The sequence below is a fragment of the Pelophylax lessonae genome (genome assembly GCF_965119305.1).
Source record: "Pelophylax lessonae genome assembly, chromosome: 11".
Lineage (NCBI taxonomy): Eukaryota > Metazoa > Chordata > Amphibia > Anura > Ranidae > Pelophylax > Pelophylax lessonae.
The window spans coordinates 96,195,355-96,218,044 of NC_138778.1; the positions used below are offsets into that span (position 1 = coordinate 96,195,355).

The window sequence follows — 22,690 nt, forward strand, 5'->3', positions numbered from 1 at the left end:
GTTGCCCTCCCTGTGTCCCAAGCTTAAGCATCCTAAGGAAGTTGCCTTGCACTCCCTGGATGTGTTTCAGGCAATAAGGGTGTAGTTGGCAGCTACAAAGTCTTGTAGGTAATCAAACTCACTATTTGTCCTCGCGAATGGTCCTCACAAAGGGCTGGCTGCTTCTGCTGCAAACATTTCCAGATGGATCAGACAAACTGTGGTTCAGGCTTATTCTATTAAAGGTCAAGTTCCTCCTTTGCCTGTCAAGGCCCACTCTACTTGGGCGCTTAGTGCCTCCTGGGCCTTTCGTCATCAGGCGTCAGTAATGCAGGTTTGCAGGTGGCTACCTGGTCGTCTGTACACACATTCACAAAGTTTTATAAAGTGAATATGTTGGCATCTGCGAATGCTTCCTTTGGCTGCAAAGTTTTGCAGGTTGCTGTTTAGGAGGACTTGTCCTCTTTGAATGTGTTTGTTTTTTTTTCAGGTGAGCTCCAATTGCTGACAGTTGAGCTCCAAGTTACCTGATTGGGTATGTTTATCCTTGGGGAAGTTTGTTTTTTCTGCAGTTCCCACCCCTCATGTTTGACACTGCTTTGGGACGTCCCTACGGTCAAGAAGATAAAGAGCTGTGTCAGTTAATGAACGAAAGAGAAAATGGGATTTTTGTTTTACCCAAAAATCCATTTCTCTGATGTCCATTGATGGACAAAGCACCCGCCCCTCTATGGAGTTGTTTTTTTTCCCTTCTGACACTGCTGAATACCTATAGCAGAAAGTGAGAGTATACCCCCAGGGACTGCCCCATAGGTGTGTTCAAGCTTTTTCTGTGCCTAGTGTCCTATTCCTGTAAGGGGCAGTATAACCCTACAGTCAACAAGATGAAGTGCTGTGTCCATCAATAAACATCAGAGAAATGGATTTCACGGTAAGACAAAAATCCCATTTTTTTTTTTTTTATAGTATCTTTCACATTATCCAGCTCAGACCCATTGTAATCACCCTTGTCAAATACCTTCAGCCCTACTCTGGAGATTTTTGTCCACTAAGTTCCCTGCACACTGGACATTTAGGGCAGAGGTGTGCATTGTATAGCCCTGAAGTCGGCAGCCTGTCAAACGAAATGTGCCGTCAGGGATGAATACCCGGAATGCAAGTTAGGCCCCTTTCACACAGGCGGACCATTCAGATCCGCCTGTCCGTTTTTTTGGCGGATCTGAACGGTCCCCCCATGCATTCCTATGGGGCATTGGATGTCAGCGGAGACATGTCCGCTGACATCCGATCCGTCAAATCTGGACGGATGGAAACCCTATTTTCCATCTGTCCAGCGATTTCCCCCATAGAGATGCATGGGGAACTGACAGCTATGTCTCCGCACACAGCGCGGAGACACAGCTGTCACCCTCCTGCTCAGCGGGGGATCGGCGAATCGATCCCCCCCGCTGAGAAAAACGAAATCCGTCCGAAGGACCGATAGTGTAAAAGGGGCCTAAGCGATGACAAAGTAAAGTCAAATAGATCCATAGCAGATAGGTAAAATTTGCACTGATTCATAAGAAGTGTACAGGTGCGAGAGCTAAAGGGTTTAACCCCTTGAAGACTGAGCCTTTTTCTGATACTTGTTGCTTACAAGTTAAAATCAGTATTTTTTTGCTAAAATTACTTAGAACCCCTAAACATTCTACCTAGAGAATAAAATGACGGTTGTTGAAATATTTTATGTCACACTGTATTTGCACAGCGGTCTTTTAAACGCAATTTTTTGGGGAAAAAATTAATTTTATCATTTGAAAAAAAAACATACAAAAAATTGTGCTAACTTTACGGTTTAAAGTGAAAGATGATGTTCTGCCGAGTAAATAGATACCTAACATGTCATGCTTTAAAATTGCGCACACTCATGGAATGGCGACAAACTACGGTACTTAAAAATCTCCAAAGATGACGCTTTCAAATGTTTTAACGATTACTAGTTTAGAGTTACAGAGGAGGTCTAGTGCTAGAATTAATTCTCTCGCTTTAACGATAGCGGCGATACCGAACGTGTGATTTGAACACTGTTTACATTTGCGGGCACGACTTACGTATGCATTTGCTTCTGCGCGTGAGGGATGGGGGCGCTTTAAATTTTTTTTCTATTTATTTTATTTTTACACTGTCCCTTTTTTACATTTTTTTTTATTGCTGTCACAAGGAATGTAAACATCCTTTGTGACAGCAATAGTCACATGTCAGGTATATTTCGTTTTTTTTTTTTGAAGGGATGGGGGTTCTGGCTGTTTTGAACTGACTTTTTTTTAAAATCTGGTGCCTTGAAAGGCTCCAATAAACTGGAAATGATGTCCTGACATTGCGTCCAGGTTACTAGATCCGAGACCCGATTCCGGCTTTGTTCGGGTGTCCGGCCAGCTGACGGATGTGCCGGCTGGTCGCTCAGGCCTCCCAGAGGAATGGGAGAACCTGAGCGAGCTGCGGAGGGGGGCATCCCCTTGTAATAACAGCCGAGCGGCTGATTAGCCGATGATCATCGGTTATTATTACAAGAAAGCTGACCACTTGAAGCAGGAGTCCACATATTTGCGTTACATTGGCGTAAAGGGGTTAATATTTACTTACCATTCTATTTTTCATGTAGTTTAAAAAGTATATGAACAGGCTGCAAAGATACAGTGCACTGGCTAGTGGTCTATTTTTTACATATCTTTTAAATGGGGAAATTCTGCGCTGTTATAACATAACATTCCATTTTTTATAATTCATGTTAGTTCTGAGAACTAGCCAGCCTTCTCTCTTTCACATATTACTTTTTTACTATCACTCCGAGGGGCAGTCTATCTATCCACTCAGTGTAAGGTTAAATGAGTGTAGAAACTGACATATTACATCAATCTGAGATCGACACGGATGCTAGACGGGTCCGTTTACTACGTTAATGGTACTGACCATTCTTTTAATCTTACCTTTGTAGAATTCCCATGGAACCTTGCACCCAGTTCATCCCTACACTTAGTGCTGTGTTTGTGGATGAGAATTTGCCTGATGGGACTCACCTACAGCCTGGAACCAGGTTTATCAAACACTGGAGGATGAGGAACACAGGGAATGTGAAATGGAACATGGAAACAAAGGTAAATAACTTTTTTTTTCCCCTCTTAGTATCATTGGAGGATACAAATGACATCACTTCCTGTGTGAATCATTGCTGTCCCAGAGATAGCCGGTTGCTGTGTGAATTATCGAAGTACCAGAAATTGTCAGTTCCTGTGTGAATAATCGAAGTAGCAGGATTTATCGGTTGCTGAGTGAATTATCGAAGTACCAGAAATTGTCAGCTCTTGTGTGAATTATCGAAGTACCAGAAATTGTCAGCTCTTGTGTGAATTATCGAAGTACCAGAAATTGTCAGTTCCTGTGTGAATAATCGAAGTAGCAGGATTTATCGGTTGCTGGGTGAATTATCGAAGTACCAGAAATTGTCAGTTTCTGTGTGAATAATCGAAGTACCAGAAATTCTCAGTTCCTGTGTAAATTATTGCAGTTTCAGAATCTGTCAGTTCCTGCGTGAATTATCAAAATACCAAAAATGACCAGTTCCTGTGTATGGGCTCTTTCACACGGTCCGCCTCCGTAGGCGGTTCCGTGCTGCTCAGCGGGGATCGATCCCCGCTGAGCCGGCGGATGACAGCTCCGTCTCCGCTTGCGGTGCGGAGAGGGAGGTGTCACAGCTCCCGCTGCTCTCTATGGGGGATCGGAATGAGAGCGGACAGCCTGTCCGCTCCCATCCGATCCGATCCCTGAACGGATGGAAAAATAGGGTTTCCACCCGTCCGGATTTCACGGACCGGATCGGATACGGATGGCAGCGGGTGTCAGCGGAGGTGTCTCCGCTGACATCCGCTGCCCCATAGAGCTGCATGGAGGATCCGATCAGATCCGCCTAAAAAACTGACAGGCGGATCTGATCGGATCGCCCGTGTGAAAGAGCCCTAAAGTAGCAGGATTTGTCAGTTCATGTTTAAATTATGGAAGTATCTGAAATTGTCAGTTCCTGTGTGAATTATTGCAGTACTAAAATTTGTCAGTTCCTGTGTGAATTATTGCAGTACCAAAATTTGTCAGTTCCTGTGTGAATGATCAAAGTCGCAGACATTATATTGTTTTAGTGCTTTACTGTGCATCCTTAAAGACTGCTTTTGTGGCTCCTAGTAAATATTATGAGAAAACAATACAAAGGGATAACTTGTCAGTCAGGTATTTGATCACCTGTATTTCCTCCTTTTCCAGCTGAAGTTCATGTGGGGAAATCTGACATTAGCATCCTCATCCCGAAAAGATGCTCCTGTACCATCCTTGCTTCCTGGTCAAGTGGGCGTTCTGTCAGTGGAATTTGTAGCTCCAGCACTGGAGGGAACCTACACCTCACACTGGAGGCTTGCACATAAGGGTGAACAGTTTGGACCTCGGATCTGGTGTAGCATTACAGTGGATTCTCTTCCTTGTACGGACAACCTTGAAGATCTGGAAAAAGAGATGTCTTCCATCAAAATCGGTAGCCAGAAAGACCAGGAAGAGGTGAGTGTCGGCAGCACTTCGTAATAACGACGCAGCCATGATCTTATTAATTTTATATCTGATATTTATTGGACATTTTTGCCAATATATTGTTTATACCAGTATGTCATTTTTTTGAGCTGGAACTATATAAATACCTATAAAACTATTTGTAATGGGCAGGAGGAATACAGTACTCCCCAGATCAGGGGATGTCCAGTTAAGGAGTCACTAACCACAACTTCCAGTCACTTGAGCACAGACAGTGACCGAGAAATGTACATTCCTTCTGTTGATCTTCTCACCGCTCAGGTAAGCCTCATATTAGTTCTACTAATTGTATTCTACTATTCTTGTATTCTACTATTCTTTCTACTCTTCTATGTAGTAACTAATTGGGGTCTATTCAAGTTTACTATTTTCTTATTATTATTTACATTTTCTCAGCACAAAATTCATTCATTTAGGAACACAATGGGGGTGGAATTTACTAAAAGTGGTGCACACAAAATCTGGTGAAGCTGTGCATGGTAAACCATCAGCTTCTAGGTTTTATTGTCAAAGCTTCAGCTTGTTCAATTAGCCCACATTCACATTGGTCCGATTTGACAAATCGGAGCAAATTACAGGCAATGGCACTGTCCGAATCGGTGCGACACAGACTTTGCGGCGCCGCACTGATTCACAAAAGTAGTTTCGGTAATACTTTTGCTGATTTGGGGGGTGATTTCCATAGACCTCTGTGCAGGAACCCGCACAGATGTCTGTGAAATTGCCCCTGAAGTCGGACTGAAATGTCTTGAAATCGTGCGAGTTCAGCTGAACTCGCACAATTTCAAAACTGCCTCAGTGTGAACCTAGGCTAAAGTCTATTACACACTATATATCCGTTTTTTTGTTCAACCCAGTGGGGCCGCTGTACTAACGATCCAAAATTACATAGTTGAAAAAGACACTAGTCCATCTAGCTCAACCAGTAAAAAAAAAAACAAAAACCCAACCTTACAATCCCATATACACAATCCTATACCCACAGTTGATCCAGAGGAAGGCGAAAAACCCCAGCAAAGCATGAATTTGCTACAGCAGGGAAAAAAATTCCTTCTTGATCCCCCGAGAGGCAATCGGATATTCCCTGGATCAACTTTACCTATGAATGTTAGTGCCCAGTTATATTATGTACATTTAGGAAAGAATCCAGGCCTTTTCTAAAGCAATTTACTGAGCTGGCCAGAACCAGCTGATGAGGGAGTCTATTCCACATTTTCACAGCTCTTACTGTGAAGAAACCTTTCCGTATTTGAAGATGAAATCTCTTTTCCCCCCTTGTCCTTTTGTGATGACCTTGAAGTGAATAATCAATGCCAAGTTCACTATATGGACCCCTTATATATTTGTACATGTTGATCCTATCCCTCCCCTTAAGTTTGTCTTCTGAAGAAGGAATAAATTCAGTTCCTCTAATCTTTCCACATAGCTGAGCTCCTCCATGCCTCTTTTTAGTTTGGTTGCCCTTCTCTGCACTTTGTCCAGTTCCCCGATATCCTTTTTGACCCCCTGTCCTCCGCACAAATTGAGGCAGTTGCTTGCAGCCTATTAAGCCATGCGGCTAGCTTGGCACCTCCCTCGGAAGGGGTGGCGTGTGGAGGCAGTTTAATTTTTGATGGCAACCATGCCCCCATTATTGTGGAGGGCACCTACCCCTTTTAGCACTGGGGAACTATCTGGATACCCTGCCTGCGTGTCCATGTCATGGCGGGTGGCCCCCTTTTAAGGGGGCTATTTCCTATTGTGCGTGCCTCTACGGAGGGCGACCCCCTTGTTTTTTGCAGGGTAGGTGGTCCATTTGTTGACCCTGGGTTGGCGCCCCCCTTCCGGGATCGCAGTCGGCGGCCCTCCCCTGATTATATTTTTCCAGGTGACCTTAGTATAAAGCATCCACTGCCCTCCCCTGCCTCATCTGTCCATCAGATCCTGAATCTGTTTTGGCTGCTGCGGACGCGAATCACCCTACCCGGTCTGCGTCCAAGCGCCCTGAGTGCTCAGGCAGGGAGGATGTTTCCAGAAAAAAAAGAGTGATGCTAAGCACCCTGCTCCTGTGCTCAAAACCAGATCCTCAGGCTGTTCCAATCTAGGAACCCACACTTGGCATCCTGTATGGCTAAGCCTTGCTGCCCCCTACGACCGGGGTGGTCAAAAACACTGTAAAACAAACACAAAGAAAGGGCGCACCAGCCTAGCGCATTATCCTCAGCAAGCTTTTTAATAGCAATTATTTAAAATCAACTACTCACAAACATGTGTGGTAGATCAGCATATCAATTCCAAAGAACAGCATCAAATGGAAAAGTCCAATGTCTCATGTAGACGGAGGTCTGACGCGTTTCGAGGCCTTGCCTCTTCCATGCATGGTCTCGGTCATGGCCCTCAGGCTCTGAGGAAGAGACAAGGCCTCGAAACGCGTCAGCCCTCCGTCTACATGAGACATGATTTTAAATAATTGCTATTAAAAAGCTTGCTGAGGATAATGCGCTAGGCTGGGGTGCCCTTTCTTTGTGTTTGTTTTACAGTGAGGATGTTTCCTCTGCTCCTCTAGCCATGCATGAAAAGGCGCTGGTGGATGCACTGATTGTGTCAGAGCCTGAAATTTTAAACATGGCAGAGATGCTGCGTCGGAGGCGCCGGTCCCTTTTGGCACCACAGGCCCTCTACTGTGGTGGGGTCTTGCCCTTTCCCTCTTACTGACAACATAGTCACATAACGAGGGGGGGGTTTGTCCAAAACGCACTCTTGTGGACCCTAACAGTTTTGCTATGCAGTATCCCTATAAGGATTTCTTGCCTATAAAGTGGACGGTCCCACCTGTAGTGGATTCGCCAGTTTCCAGTTTAAATACAGCTTCCTTTATTCTGGTTGAGGAGTCCTTGACCTTTAAAGATCCGGTTGATAGGAGAGCGGAGGCACTGGCCCACCATATGTTTCACTATGGCTGATTCGGCGTAGGCTGGTATTTACTATTTCCCTGGTGTCCTAAACTGACTAGTTGGCTACATTTTTACGCCAGGACCTGGAGGGGAAACGGCTTCCCCCTGTCTTTGCAGGAGCTGGTGGATCAGTTGATCCAGGGGCTGCAGTTATCTGTGATGCCTCTTTGAATGTGCCTCCTTTAATTTTAGGCTTTATCAGCAGTGGTCCTTCAGCATCTTTTCTGACTGATAATGCTGGTCTGTGGACCAGACTTCTAAGAAGGCCTTGTCTAATCTCCCCTTTGTGGGGGATCACCTGTTTGGAGCTTCCTTGGATGACATCATTAAGGGTCTCACAGGGGGAAGAGTACTCTTCTTCCCCAGGCTACAGAGAACAAGGAGCCCCGTCGTAGATGTGTGCCATTCTTCTCGGCTCATAAGAGGCCTTTTTCATCCCTCAGGAATAAAAGTCCTTCAGGGCCTCCCACCGGAGGTTCCAAGAGGACCTGGGAAGCCACGAGGGGCTCTTCCAGACCTGCGGACAAGGCTTTCTTTCCTTAAGGGGGTTCCCTCACCCGTATCTGGGGTGCGTGGGCGTCTTCTGTGATTTCGGGACCCTCTCTGGTACAGGTCAAGTGGGTCCACAAAGTAATTCGGTCCGGCTACAAGATCGAGTTTCAGTGTTTTCCTCCGGAAAAGTTCTTCCCTTCCAAACTGCACTGACACCAGATCGCTTATGGGGTCACTTTGGGGCAGTGCAAGACTTGTTATTTAATGGTGTTATTGTCCCGGTTCCAGCTCAGAATGTTTTCAGGGGTTTTACTCAAACCTGTTTATGGTTCCGTGGAAGGAAGGCAGGGTACGTCCAATTCTGGACCTCAAAGCTCTAAACTGCTTTATGCACGTACAGAAGTTCCGAATGGAGTCCATTCGCATGGTAGTGGCGTCCCTACATTTGGGGAATTTTCTCGCTTCCATCGACATCAAGGATGCCTACCTTCACATTCCAATATGTGCCGGTCTACAGCGCTTCCTCCGTTTTGCTGTGGGCGAGGAGCATTATCAGTTTGTGGCATTTACCTTTGGTCTCGCCTTCGCTCCTCGGGTCTTCACAAAGGGTTAGCCCCGGTGCTAGCATTGTTGTCAGCGGAGGATCGCGGTACTGGGGTACCTGGATGATCTTCTTCTGCGAGTAGAGTCTCTGACTACTCTGATGGACACCTTGGAGATTACTCTGCGACCTCTGCGGGAGTTCGGTTGGATTCTGAACCTTCAGAAGTCTGCTCTGGTTCCGTCCACAAAACAGGACTATCTGGGTGGATTCAGCCTCAGCCAGAGTGTTGCTCCCCTGGAAAAACTTCAGAAATTGCAGGAGGCAATTCAGCTTCTGTTGTCCAGCATCTCTCCCTCCGGCCTTGCATGTGGGTGCTGGGCCTGATGGTGTCTACCTTCGAAGCAGTTCTGTTTGCACAGTTCCACCCGAGATCTCTGCAAAATGAGATTCTGGTGAAACAGGACAAGAATCCACAGTCTCTAGAGGTGGCTTAGTTCTCTGGCACTTTGACAGGAAAATGCTTCTCCCCGTGTACTGGGCAATTGTCACCACGGATGCCAGCCTGTCCGGGTGGGGGAGACGTCTTCGGCACAGATTGTGCTCAGGGGGGTCTGGACTTGGCCACAATTGGTTCCCCTGCTTACGTTGTCCCAGAAGGTGGCCTTTTTGGTGGCTATTACTTCTGCATGCAGGTTGTCGCAGCTGACGGCGTAGTTTTATCGTTCACCTTGCCTGTTGGTTTACAGAGCTAGGGTGGTTCTTCGTCCCTGTCCTTTGTTTCTTCCAAAGGTCGTCTCTGTTTTCCATTTAACTAAAGACATTGTGTTGTATTCCCTATGTCCCAGGCCTGAACATCCTAAGAAAATTGCTCTGCATTCTCTGGATGTGGTTCGGGCAATCGGGGTGTACCTGGCATCTACAGAGTCTTTTAGAAAGTCAGACTCCCTATTTGTACTCCGGTTGGACCTCGAAAAGGGTTGCTGCAACTTTTTCCCAATGGATCAGACAGACTGTTAATCAGGCCTATTCAGTTAGGGGTCAGGTTCCTCCTTTCCCTGTTCGCGCACACTCGGTTGCTTAGTGCCTCCTGGGCCTTCTGTCAGCAGGCATCAGTGATACAGGTTTGCAAGTCGGCCATCTGTGCACATTTTTGTTTTATAACGTGGATGTGTTGGCATCTGCGGGTGCTTCTTTTGGCCGCAAGGTTTTGCAGGCTGCTGTTTAGAGGATCTTGTCCTCTTTGAGGGTGTTTTTTTTTTTTTTTTTTTCCAGGTGAGGTTTTGTTGTTGTTTTTGGTTGAGCTCCGTGTTACCTGGCTGGCTATGAATAGCGTTGGGAATTTTTTTTTTTTTTTTGCTGTTTTCCCACCCCTCATGTTTAACACTGCTTTGGGTTAAGAAGAATCAGGAGATGTGTCCGTCAATGAATAAAAGAGAAAATTGGATTTTTTGACTTAACGTAAAATCCATTTCTCTGATGTTCATAAATAGACACAGCACCCACCCCTCTGTGGAGTTGGCTTCCTTCTGACACTGCTTGTAACAAAACTTAGTGCATATAGGTGAGTGCGGGTGTATACCCCCTGGGACTGCCCATAGGCGTAGTCAATCTTTTTCCTGCCTATTGTCCTACTCCTATAGGGGTCAGTATAACCCAATGGTTAAGAAGAATCAGGAGCCCATCAATGAGCATCAGAGAAATTGATTTTTTGGGAAGTCAAAAAAGATCCCATTTTCTCCATGTCAACCTGATCAATCTTGTCTGATACATATTAGCTTACTTTCTCATAACTGATTAAAAAAATGTATGGAAGGGAACTAATTAGAAAATCTACATACATAATTAAATGATAATGTGGGAAAAGACTAATTCCCATCACACACCTTTGGTCAGTGTTAAAGGATAAAATGTTCTAATTGTAGATTACATCAGTTAATCCTGTTAGTCTCCCTAAAATTGTAACCGTTTTGAATCCTTGGTATGATATTTTTGTGATTTTTTTTTTTTTTTTTTTTAGAACCAATATCATAATTCAATATTTTTCCTCAAATGTCTGGTTGTATGACCCAGATATTGCAGGCTGCTTATAGCCTGTAGCATATACACTACATGTGTCGTATCCTATGATAAAAAAAAAAAAAAATATTAGGCATATAGCAAGGGTTTCTGTGATTTTAGAATGTGAGTTGTATCCTTTAGCTGAGATTAAGTTATGATGGTCAGATTGCCATAACAATGTGCTGTGTAATAATTGCAATGCACGACTGGGCTGTATACTTGATGAAGGCAGTTTTGATGAAATGTTTCAAGCCATGTAAAATGATCAGGTAAAACATAGTTAGTTAGTCGGTTAAAAAATAAAGTCCATCTATTTTAACGTATAAAAGGGAAAAACAAATACAATCCCATATACACAATCATATACCCACAGTTGATCCACGGGAACCAACCTAGAAACAAGTGAAATTTAAATTGGATTTTGATATTTTTGTGTTATAGTCTTGGCTTGTTGGCATCCATTAGGATCATGCGAATTAATATATGTGAAGATTTTAAGCTTTTATTAACCTAAAGGATTTACTCTACCAGAGTTCAGTTTAGTATTAAATTGGTAAAGATATATGGTGGGAAATCTAGAGTATTTTTTTTTTTTTTTAATATTGAAAAGGGAGTGGAGTGTATTTATTCAGAAGAATCTGCTACCAAGCCCATGAGTATTTTTACCTTTCTTTGAGAGACCTGTAAAATAAACGGTGAGTTTTTTGACTTTAGATGAAGAGATTACGTGTGCGCCAGAGTATTATTTGAGGCGAAAAAATATTAAGATTTGTCTGTAAAGTGGACTTTTCACTGTAATATGTGGAGATTGTATATTATTTGATTCACTTTGTGGTGTATGGATTGAATAATTTAGACTTTACAGCAGATAAAATGTCATTCTTTATACTCCAGTTGCATTAAAAGTAAACTAGTCTTCACAAAAAGCCAATTAAACTACAGCTGGGGTGTATCCTAAGCATCTTCAGGTACCTGCATATTTTATATACCTTGGGTGCCTGCCGCTTTCTGTCCTTTTTTAGCTTAGAAACCTAAAACGGAACAGCCCAGTTCAGGAAACCTATCCTAAACCATCCCCTCTGCTATACTCTTCTCTTGGATAAAGGAAGAAGTGGGCAGAGTTTCCATATATCTGTACAGGTTTCTGTGAGTTCTGTTGTAGCATAATTCAAAATAAAGACTTTCCGTTTGGTTTTCAGAAGATCAGTGCAATCAGTTTTCACTGGTCCAGCATGTAAATGAAATGCCAACCAGAAGCGAAAGAAAAAACGTGTTGTAAAATATGGAATTGGCTAAACTGAGTTGTCTTCATAAGCAGTTCATTATCACTTCTTTTTTGTTCAGGATTTACTGTCATTTGAATTGCTGGATATAAATATTGTCCAAGAACTGGAGCGTGTTCCCCACAATACACCTGTAGGTGAGTCTGTAAGAAAAAAAAAAAATAGTGGTTATCTTAATCTGTCAGTGTGTAAATTCTTATTATTTTTTTTCATGTAGTATATCCTAATAGTTTGTTCTTCTTCAGATATGACACCCTGTATGTCTCCTCTGCCACATGATGGACCTTTAATTGAAAAGCCAGGATTGGGGCAAATAAAAGAGGAGAGCGATGGTACTGGTGAGTATGTAATCGAAGAAAGAATGAATTGCAGTTATGGCACTTTTCCACTGCAAGTACCGGCTCGGCTCTACTCGGCCCTGCTTGGCCCAGTTTGCTTTTCCACTGCTGGTACCGCATGGTATGGTGTTTGGAGCGGTTCGGTACGGTAGTAGTACTAAAGTTAAGTGGGTGGGATAACAACGGGGTGGGTGGGATTCTCTGACCAATCAGTGGCTAGTAGTGACTGCATGCAAAGGATTGTGGGATATGGTACCGGGTATGGAACCTCTTGGAACCACAATCGAGGTGGTACTGTTTTTGAGAGCCGTACAGTTTGGTACCAGCAGTGGAAAAGCACAAAAGCGAGCCGAACCGTTTGGTTCCATGCAGTGGAAAAGCGCCATTAGTTTGCATTATTTGCACACGATACATGATGATTCAATAACCAGCTGTCAGCCAAAAGCTGTGACAGATCTAATGTGCCAACACCCTACTTTTGTGTATGGGCACATAACTTGTTCACATTATTACCTGGGAAAAAAAAAAATAAATGTAAAGAATAACTGCATTCACCTTTTAAATGGCACTGAGTGTTATAGTGTTATATAGTGAAACATATATATCTTTCCATTTTTCATTTCATTTTTTTTCCTTAACAAAACGTCTTTATTAAATGAAAAAAAAAGACAAATATAGTAAGGTGCAACAGGCACCATCATCAGAATAAAAGATGTTCCCAAATACATACAAAGTGCGAGTATTAAGGACCATAACACATAAACTGTTAGTACTACTTGCAGATACTTATACAATGCAAATTGGTATGAAAATGTACATGAAGTATACTTTGGCTAGGTTAATTAACCTGGAGAGTAGACATTTGCTAACTGATTTATAAATCCACATTACAAGTAGAGGCAATTTCCGCCCATCTATCCCAAATTTTGTTGAATTTTTTTGGGCAACCCCTGTGAATATAGAGAACTTTTTTTTTTTTTTTTATTAGGAAGAGTATTAAGAACGGTTGCAATCCACTGTTGTACAGTTGGAGGAGACTCCCTTAGCCAAACCTGTGCTATTATTAATCTTCCCATAAAAAGTGATTCTTGTAAAAAGATATTGAAATGTATATCATCTACAGAGGTGGGTAGAAGGCCAAGCAAACACTGTTTGGGGGATAGAGTTATAGAAGATCCTATATGGTCCTGCAATAATCTTACTACCTGAGACCAATATCCCTGGATAACTGGACAGGAACACATGAGGTGGTTAAAGGTGCTACCAAGGTTTCCGCATCTAGGGCATGTCGGGTCATAGTTAGCCCTATATTTGAATAATCTGATAGGGGTTTCATAGGACCGATGAAAATAAAGATTTTACAACATTTTTTTTTTAAAAAAACCTAATTAGCTTGAAACCACTCTTGGAATATTATTGGTGATGCAGGAAGGAGCCTCTCCTGATTTCCACATATTCCTGTTGGTGAGGGAGGCAACCCATTATACTTGAATACATAGGAGGCGAGAGGGATTTTGGAAACTGACAATACTTGGGAGTGTTAGAGCTTTGCCTGTTTAGAAAAACTTAGCATTTTGTTGTGGAGGGGGCAGTAAAAGCTGCTGCAGGTATGTGGGGCTCCAGGTGCCAGTATGTTCTACCTGATCGCAGCTTAATTTTTTTTATCTAAGAAGTGACATAGGAATGATGAATAATGAAGTAAATTAAGTGAATTTTCTCTCCCTTTTTTACGTTTTTTTTTTTTTTTGCAAAAGCAGCATTTATCCCATAGATTTGTAGCTCATTGAATTCATTTTTATTGCTTTTTAGAATTGCTTTGTATAATCTCTGCTGAGCCACCACATTATCCAGTTGGGTCTTCAATCTGAATCTGATATTTTGCTACATAAGCCTTACAAATGAGCCAAAACGTATAAATGCATTTGTGATGTACAGGGCTGGCCCAAACCTGGAAGTTATGCATTTCTTTATTCCCCTTACAATATGATTTTTCTGCATTCCACAATGTGCTGGTGATGCTGTTCATAATATGGGTAAAGCATATAGATTGTACAGGCACAAATTGTAAGGGGCAATAGTAGCATTGCATTTCTCTGTTTTTATCTGATTTAAAGTGGAACTCAATCATATAAAAATCTATGGTCCTAGGAAGCTTTTAACAAAATGTGCATGTATGAACAGCATATTTGCACATTATGTCACACTTCCCTCTCAAACCATCCCTCTACCACACCACTTTCAAGTGACGTGATCTCCTCTTACTACTGATTCTTCATACACTTTTCTTCTTCCTCCTCGTTCGAAGTCTTTGGCTGTTTTCATTGATCAGGCTAGGATGACGTAACTCATACACGAGCACTTGGGAGCTACCTCTCCCAGTGCAAAATGGTCCATAGATGTGCGTGCATGGCTGTGTATAGCTAGAAAAAAATGTTTACAGACAGGATGATTTATGATTGAGGACAAAATGTCACTTCTGTCAATAAAAGCCTACCCATCACCATTTTTTTAAACCCCTTTAGTTCCACTTTAAGACACAAGGCAGCATGAGTCAATCTATTGTATTAACTTTAAGAAATGATTTACCCCAACAGTGAAAAGGTCCAAGGAAGATGTGGAGGGTGGCACCACTCAGGAAGAAACAGAAGAGGACATCAGTGGGACTCAATTTGTATGTGAAACAGTTATGAGGAGTTTAACCCTTGATGCAGCTCCAGACTACAATCCACCACAAAAGAAGAATTCCCCTCATAGTGAGTAAAACAAACATGTTTGTGGTAAACCAGCTATCACAGCATTAACCACTTAAGCCCCGGAGGATTTGGCTGCTAAAAGACCAGGGTTTTTTTTGCGATTTTTTTACTGCGTGACTTTAACGGACAATTGCGCGGTCGTGCGACGCTGTGCCTAAACGAATTTGACGTCCTTTTTTTCCCACAAACAGAGCTTTCTTTTGGTGGTATTTGATCACCTGTGCGATTTTTTGATCATGCGCTATAAACAAAAAAAGAGTGTAAATTTTGCAAAAATAACTATTTTTCACATTTTTTTTTATATGAAATTCCCCCCCAAAAAAAATGTAAAAATCAAAATTTTTTAACATTTTCGGCCAATTTGTTTTATGCTACATATGTTTGGTAAAAAAAATCGCAAAAAGCGTATTTTGATTGGTTTGCGCAAAAGTTATCGCGTTTACTAACAAAGGGAAAGATTTTTGTCATTTTTGGTGTTTTTTTTTTTAACGTGTAATGGCGGCGATCTGCGATTTTTTTTTTTTTTTTTTTCGGTACTGCGACATTGCGGCGTACAGATCGGACCCTTGACTGACATTTTTGACACTTTTGGGGTTACCAGTGACATTACTGCAGTAATCAGTGTTATACATATGCACTGTTACTGCAAAAATGACACTGGCAGGGAAGGGGTTAACTTTATTGGACAGGGAGGGGTTAAGTGTGTCCTAGGGGCGTGTTTCTAACTGTGCAGGGACATTGCTATTGGTGTAAAAGCAAAGATCCACGGTTCTACATAGTAGAACGGTCAGATCTTCACTTTTACACAGGGAGAACTGACAGGCAGCTTGTTTACATAAGCCGCTCTGTCTTTCTCCCTTCACAGGAGCGATCGCAGTGTGACTGGCGGACATCGAGTCCGCCGGTCACACGCACTGACTTGTCTGTGAACGAGCCGCGGCGGGCGCGCGCCTCGGCGGGCGCGCGCCTGCCCGCAATTGGCTCGCAAGTCAGTGACAGGCGAGTGACGTACCGATACGTCACTCTGCCTGGCCGGGGCTGACCGCCGCAGTATATAGTCGTGCGGAGGTCGGCAACCGGTTAAAGGGAAAAAAAAAATCAAATTTTTGCTAAATCATATAATTTACACTATATGAGGCTCATCCTTGCCTAAATAAATGCAGCCACCACCGATTTATTTATCTAAGTTTCAAGGAAACCTGTGCAGAGAGAAATATGAAGGCTGCCATTGCTGCTATAGCTCTCAAAATAATGGTTCCCTGATTGTAATACAGTTTTTTGTTAAGCATAACCAAGCCTGAAAAATTAAAAAGCTGCAAGCAGATAATTATGGTGGAAGCAAATATGTATGTGTCTTCTGCCATAAAATCTCCACCCTATCTGCTAGCATGTTTTTTACAAGACAAAAGACTTCTAAACCCAGAAAAACATGGAAACACCAGTGACAAAGCGACAAGGGAGAAAGCGATTATGCAGCAATGGATGGGGACACATTATGGTGAGAGTGACAAAATGGGAAAATATGTTGTTCATACTTGCACATTAGGGCAAAAGCTCCTGGGGGACCTGTAAAGTTTAATTCTACTTTAATACCTGACCTGAAACATTTGTGCAGTCAAGTCAGAACTCCTGGATACTTGATACAAGTTAGTAACTTGGAACCTAATAATATTGGATTAGCATGACAGCTAGTCAACTGGTATAGGGTCTGGGATTAAAGTACAATTTCAGTCTTTGCAGATGACACCAAGCTATGCAGTGGAATAACGCCCTTACAGGATGTCTCCAACTTACAAGCCATCCGCAATGCACCGTTTAACCACTTACTGCAAATCTACGTGGCCTGCCGCTAGAGGCATCATCCAGTTACCATTTTTTAGAGCCGGCGGTCGGCTTTTAGGCAGTAACGACCAATGCGGCTCGGGAGCCGCTTGGTCGTTACCCATGTGAGCGGGAGGGGACGCCTCACGCCGCCTTCCGTGGCTCTGCCCGGGTCTCCCATGCCACCCGGATGCGGCTTCGATTGCGGGTCCGATAACGTAACCTGGAGGCGGCGTCCATGACGTCATGTCCGGGTTACTCGGCTACTAAAGGCGCCAAATTTAAAAAGTGACTGTATTCAGAAATGCAGTTTTCAGCATTTTGAATACATGGAAGTGTAGTGGAATGGTCTTTTAAACCCCCGATCCTTCCATAAAGAGTACCTGTCACTGCCTATTGCTGTCACAAGGGATGTTTACATTGCTTGTGACAGCAATAAAAGTGATCAGATTTTTATTTATTTTTTAAAAAATCTGTGCTAAAATTAAAAAATAAAATCAATAGGAAAAAAAATAAACATTTTAACCGTCGCCGTGAGCTTGTGCACGAAAGAAAACTTATAAGGAAGTTGCGCCCGCAAATGAAATCGCTGTTCAAACCACACATGTGAGGTATTGCCGTGATCGCCAGAGTGGGAGCGATAATTTAAAAAAAGAGCTACTCTGTAACTCTAAACTGGTAACTGTTAAAAATGTTTAAAGCGTCGCCTATGGAGATTTTTATTGACCGTAGTTTGTCGCCATTCCGCGAGTGTGCGCAATTTTAAACCATAACATGTTGGGTATCTATTTACTCGGCGTGACATCATCTTTCACAATATACAAAAAAATGGGCTACCTTAGTATTTTTTAAATGCAGTGAAATGTAATTTCTCTATCGCTCATTGACAGACGTAGTCCTCGGTGATACAGCACCTTCGGGTTATGTTGCCTCCACAGGAGCAGGACTAGACAGGAAATTAAAAAGCTCTGGCCACACCCCAGGGGCAGTCCCAGAGGGTATATCCTCTCTCTCTCTGCCTCAGCAAATCAGTTATTTTCTGTCTAGTTAGGAGTAAGGACCTAGATACCTTGCTGGGATCTTCGGTCCTGGCAAGATTTTTTTCTTAAAAGATTTTTTAGACAGCTTTTTTTCTCCAGTGTTCCTGTGAGATCTTCAAGCAAGAAAGCTGAACTGGGCGACGGGCTGGATGTTGAGATCCGGTGGTCACCCCAGTTCAGCCTACGAGCGCGTGCAGGCCATAGCTCCGCGCTGGGTCGGCCGCGACAAAGTCCCATTAAGGGACTGACCCCGCGAGTTAAACGTCTCGCTGAAACGCCAAAGACCATGAGTCACGGCGTCCATATCGGTCGACAGCCCTCCCGCCCCGGTGGAGAGGGGTACTGTCAGGAGTTGGTGCCCGCCTGGTTCCGGTATGGTGAGTAGTATGTTCCCCCTTTTCCCCTGACGGGTCTTGTGGTGAACGCGGGCCCCTCTCTGTATGGTAAGATAGAGTCCCCCTCTATCCTATAACATGACACAGATCCCCCTACTTTGAGTGTGATTTTATGTGCAAAAAGCCAGGAGGCTTGGTTTGGGGGAGCTAACAATCTAATTGTATACATGTTTAAAAGATTGTAATCAGTGGCATTCTGGGAATCTTACTGTGATAAGAATAAGGTACCTACCAGTCAGAAGCCACGGACATGTAGACTGCCTTCCTAAATCAGATCTCCAGCTATAAGCAGGCCTCCCGAACGGCCATGCGGTCCTCCAGGGCCGGTACCGCCAACCACGCCAAATCCCCATGCAGAGAGAGTGTTGTGTGCCCTGCAGCACACCGCTATTCAGTACAGGCCGCCGCCATTTTTTTTGCTGGATCGCCCGAGCCGCCATTTTGGCGTAGCCTCGTGTCTCCAGCATGGGGGCGGCCATGTTTGAGGTGATCCAAACACCTCGTGGAGCTAGGGGAGGCGCCGGAAGGCGTGCAGAGGGGCGGAGCCGCCTCCTTTCTTCCTGGGCAGCCAGCCAAAAGACTTCCTGTTTGTCAAGACAGCGCTGTAACCTGTTGCAGTTAAACTCTGAGCATCAAGTGGTGAGCCTGGGGGTCTATCTCTCTCTCTCTCTCTCTCTCGATCGATAGGGATCCCTAGCAGGTAACACTAAGGGGCTTTTGTGGCGCTGGGGGTCTGGAAAAAAAAAAAAAAAAAAAAAAAAGTTTTTTATTTTTGAATTATATTATCCAGGAAGTGACTGGAATTATCATGGACCCTGCCACACATATTCCCCCACCTGTTTCCCTCGAGGGGGCCACGGGACCCGCCGGTGCACAGAGTGTAGAGGCATTTACAGCAATTTTGGAGTCTATGGTGGCTCGGGTGGAGGCGGCCTGTCAGGGACGGGGGTCAAGGAAGCGACCCCCGCCTTCCCCTATACTATCTGACACCTCTGACTCAGATTCAGAGATGGTCACTGCAGTTGCAGGTCCCTCTGCAAGGGCTGTTACCTCAGGTAAAGCTCCCTCAGACAGTGAGGAGGACGTTTCTTCTCCCGCTATAATTCAGGAAGAAGCATTGGTGGACGCACTAGTTGTGGCAGTGCAGGAAACCTTAAAACTTGAGGTTTTACCGGCAGAGGCAACTGAAACAGAGATTCCTTTTGGTACTAACAAGCCCATCAAAACGGTGAAGGCTTTTCCTGTACCCAAGTGTTTTGGTAATAAGATTAAAGGAGAATGGGAGCATTCTAAACGTACCTTTACTATTTCCAAGCGTATTGCTAGACGCTATCCGTTTGAGGAATCCATCATTAAGAAATGGACGGTACCACCAGTGGTGGATCCACCTATTTCCAGGCTGAATAAAGCCACGGTTATCCCAGTGGAGGACACTTCGTCCTTTAAGGATCCGGTGGATCGAAAGATGGAAGCAGAGTCCCGCACCATCTTCTCTCTGATAGGGTCAGCATTTAGACCAGTAATTGTTATTGGTCTAGTTTCCCAGACACTTACGGAATGGGCGAGATTGGTACGCCAAGACCTTAGGGGAAAAGATATTCCCCAGGAAACATCTGATTTGATGGAACAGATTATACAAGGGCTACAGTTTATCTGTGACGCAGCCTTGGACACTACTCCCCTATTAGGGCATGCATCTATGTCAGCGGTCATCCTCAGACGTGTGCTGTGGTTAAAATGCTGGTCAGCTGACCTAGGTTCCAAAAAGACCTTGACAAATCTCCCCTTTCAGGGGAATCGTCTATTTGGGGCCAACCTAGATGAAATCATTAAGGATGCCACTGGGGGCAAGAGCACTTTTTTGCCACAGGCTGCTAAAGCTAAGGGACCTCGCAACAAGCGAGGACCTTTCTTTACCGCCCATAAAGGGCGCCCGGCTGGAACAAGCAGGAAAGGCAAGACTCCTCCAGGAGGGTTCAAGAAGGGCTGGTCGGACAAACAGAGGACCAACCCAGCCAAACCCGAAGCAAAGGAGTACACAGCCTGAAGGTGCGCCCCACCCGGTTTCAGGGTGGGGGGACGTTTTCACCGGTATTCAGGACATTAGATCGAGCATCAACCACTACCACCGGTGCGATTCTTCCCTTCCAACATTTAAGTACTACAGGAAGCGGTAGTTACCGTTCCCTGAATAGATCTTTTCCTTTACCTTTTCCTAAGATTAGTCCCTATGCCTCACAGGAATCGGATCTGGTTGACCAGACAGGTCAAGAAGCCTCTAGTCGGGTGACTTCGGTCCCTGAGGTTCAACCAGAAAAGATCACCCTTCCTGATAACAATCAGGTATCTGATAAATGTGTGGGAACAGAAAACGACCAGACTTTCTCGGATGGTCGGGCCAGATACCTCTAGGGACGCCTGGTTCAGATCCAATCAGCGCCAGTGGTCCTAGAAATTCTAGGCTGGCCTCGTCAAGCCGGCCTGGCCGACTTGGACATGCTAGTCGCAGACGTTCCGTGGGAACTTCGTCTCAGGGAGTGTCTGTGGTCTCAAGGACCAATTTACCATCGTGCTTTACAGTCGCTGGTTTTAATGGCCTGGCCATTGAGACCCAAGTACTGAAGGACAGAGGTTTGTCTACTTCAGTCATTCCTACCCTTATTAAAGCAAGGAAAGCGACTTCCAGCAAGGTCTATTATCACACATGGAAGACTTATATTGCATGGTGCGAATCTTTAGGATTTCCTCCACGTACCTATTCGGTGACTCGAATATTGGCTTTTTTGCAACAAGGGGTTGAGCAGAAGCTAGCCTTGAGCACCATCAAGGGTCAAGTTTCAGCATTAGCAATCTTCTTTCAGAAACCTTTAGCTACCAAGTCCTTGGTGCGAAATTTTATCCAGGGGGTGCGGCACCTGGCTCCACCAGTCCGCGCGCCCTTACCGCCCTGGGATCTTAATTTGGTTTTGTCGGTTCTACAGAAACCTCCCTTTGAAAACATCAGGGAGATTCCCTTGCTTACTTTATCCCAGAAGGTGGCCTTCTTGGTGGCTATCACTTCTGCTCGCAGGGTGTCAGAACTGGCTGCATTATCATGCCAGTCCCCATACCTAGTGATTCATAGGGATAAGGTAGTACTTCATCCTAAGCCATCTTTTCTTCCTAAGGTGGTTTCAGATTTTCATCTGAATGAAGATATTGTACTACCTTCCTTGTGTCCTCAGCCCAAGCATCATCGGGAACATGCGTTGCATTCCTTAGATGTGGTTCGGGCAATCAGGGTATACCTGAAAGCTACGGAATCATTCCGTAAGACGGATTCACTTTTTGTGATCACGGATGGCCCCAGAAAGGGTTTGCCTGCATCTGCCGCGACCATTGCCAAATGGATTAGACAGACGGTGGTACAGGCTTATTCTATTAAGGGTCAGAGTCCTCCGTTCCCTGTTAGGGCGCACTCCACTCGAGCGCTCAGTACTTCCTGGGCCTTTCGCCATCAGGCGTCAGTGGTCCAGGTATGTAAGGCGGCCACCTGGTCGTCGGTACATACCTTTACAAAATTCTATAAAATTGATGTGACGGCATCGGCGGATGCCTCATTTGGCCGCAAGGTTTTGCAGGCCGCAATTTGAGGAGACCGGTGGTCTACCTCGAGGGTTTTTTTCTGTTTGAAAAAAAAAAAAAAAAAAAAATTTTCTTTTTTGTTGAGTCTCATCATTAAGGATGAGCATTGTAAACTTCTAGTTGGCACCGGTTGGGCCTTCTAGATTGGGATTTGATTTTCATTTTCCCACCCCTCATTTGTGATACTGCTCTGGGACGTCCCAGGTGCTGTATCACCGAGGACTACGTCTGTCAATGAGCGATAGAGAAAAATGGATTTTTGTAAAATCTTACCGTAAAATCCTTTTCTCTTAGCTCATTGACAGACGTAGTCCCCGCCCCTCTGTTTTTTGAGTTGGGTTGGGTTAAAATCTCTAAAGACTGCTGTTTGACATAACTGATTTGCTGAGGCAGAGAGAGAGAGGATATACCCTCTGGGACTGCCCCTGGGGTGTGGCCAGAGCTTTTTAATTTCCTGTCTAGTCCTGCTCCTGTGGAGGCAACATAACCCGAAGGTGCTGTATCACCGAGGACTACGTCTGTCAATGAGCTAAGAGAAAAGGATTTACGGTAAGATTTTACAAAAATCCATTTTTTCCCAATACTGCGTGACAAAAAATATTGCAATGACCGCCATTTTATTCTCCAGAGACTTTGCTAAAAATATATATAATGTTTGGGGGTTCTAGCAAAAAATACTGATTTTTAACTTGTAAACATGTCAAGTTTATGCTCGGCCCTTAAGTGGTTAATTGAGCAACTAGGTGGCAAATGCAGTTTAATGTTGATAAAAGTTATGCACTTGAGAGCTAAGAATATGCATGCATCATATATACTGGGGGA

The 22,690-nt window shown here is 44.2% G+C and overlaps 1 protein-coding gene across 1 annotated transcript in view; it reads left to right on the top strand.

Moving 5' to 3' along the window:
• NBR1 (NBR1 autophagy cargo receptor) overlaps positions 1–22,690 on the top strand; it is a 156,063-nt gene that overhangs the window by 99,823 nt on the left and 33,550 nt on the right. The window contains exons 11-16 of the mRNA XM_082271980.1: positions 2,954–3,113; positions 4,270–4,557; positions 4,720–4,848; positions 11,959–12,034; positions 12,143–12,235; positions 14,830–14,988. Of these exons, the coding sequence (XP_082128106.1) occupies positions 2,954–3,113; positions 4,270–4,557; positions 4,720–4,848; positions 11,959–12,034; positions 12,143–12,235; positions 14,830–14,988 (905 nt within the window). The remainder of the gene's footprint in view (positions 1–2,953; positions 3,114–4,269; positions 4,558–4,719; positions 4,849–11,958; positions 12,035–12,142; positions 12,236–14,829; positions 14,989–22,690) is intronic.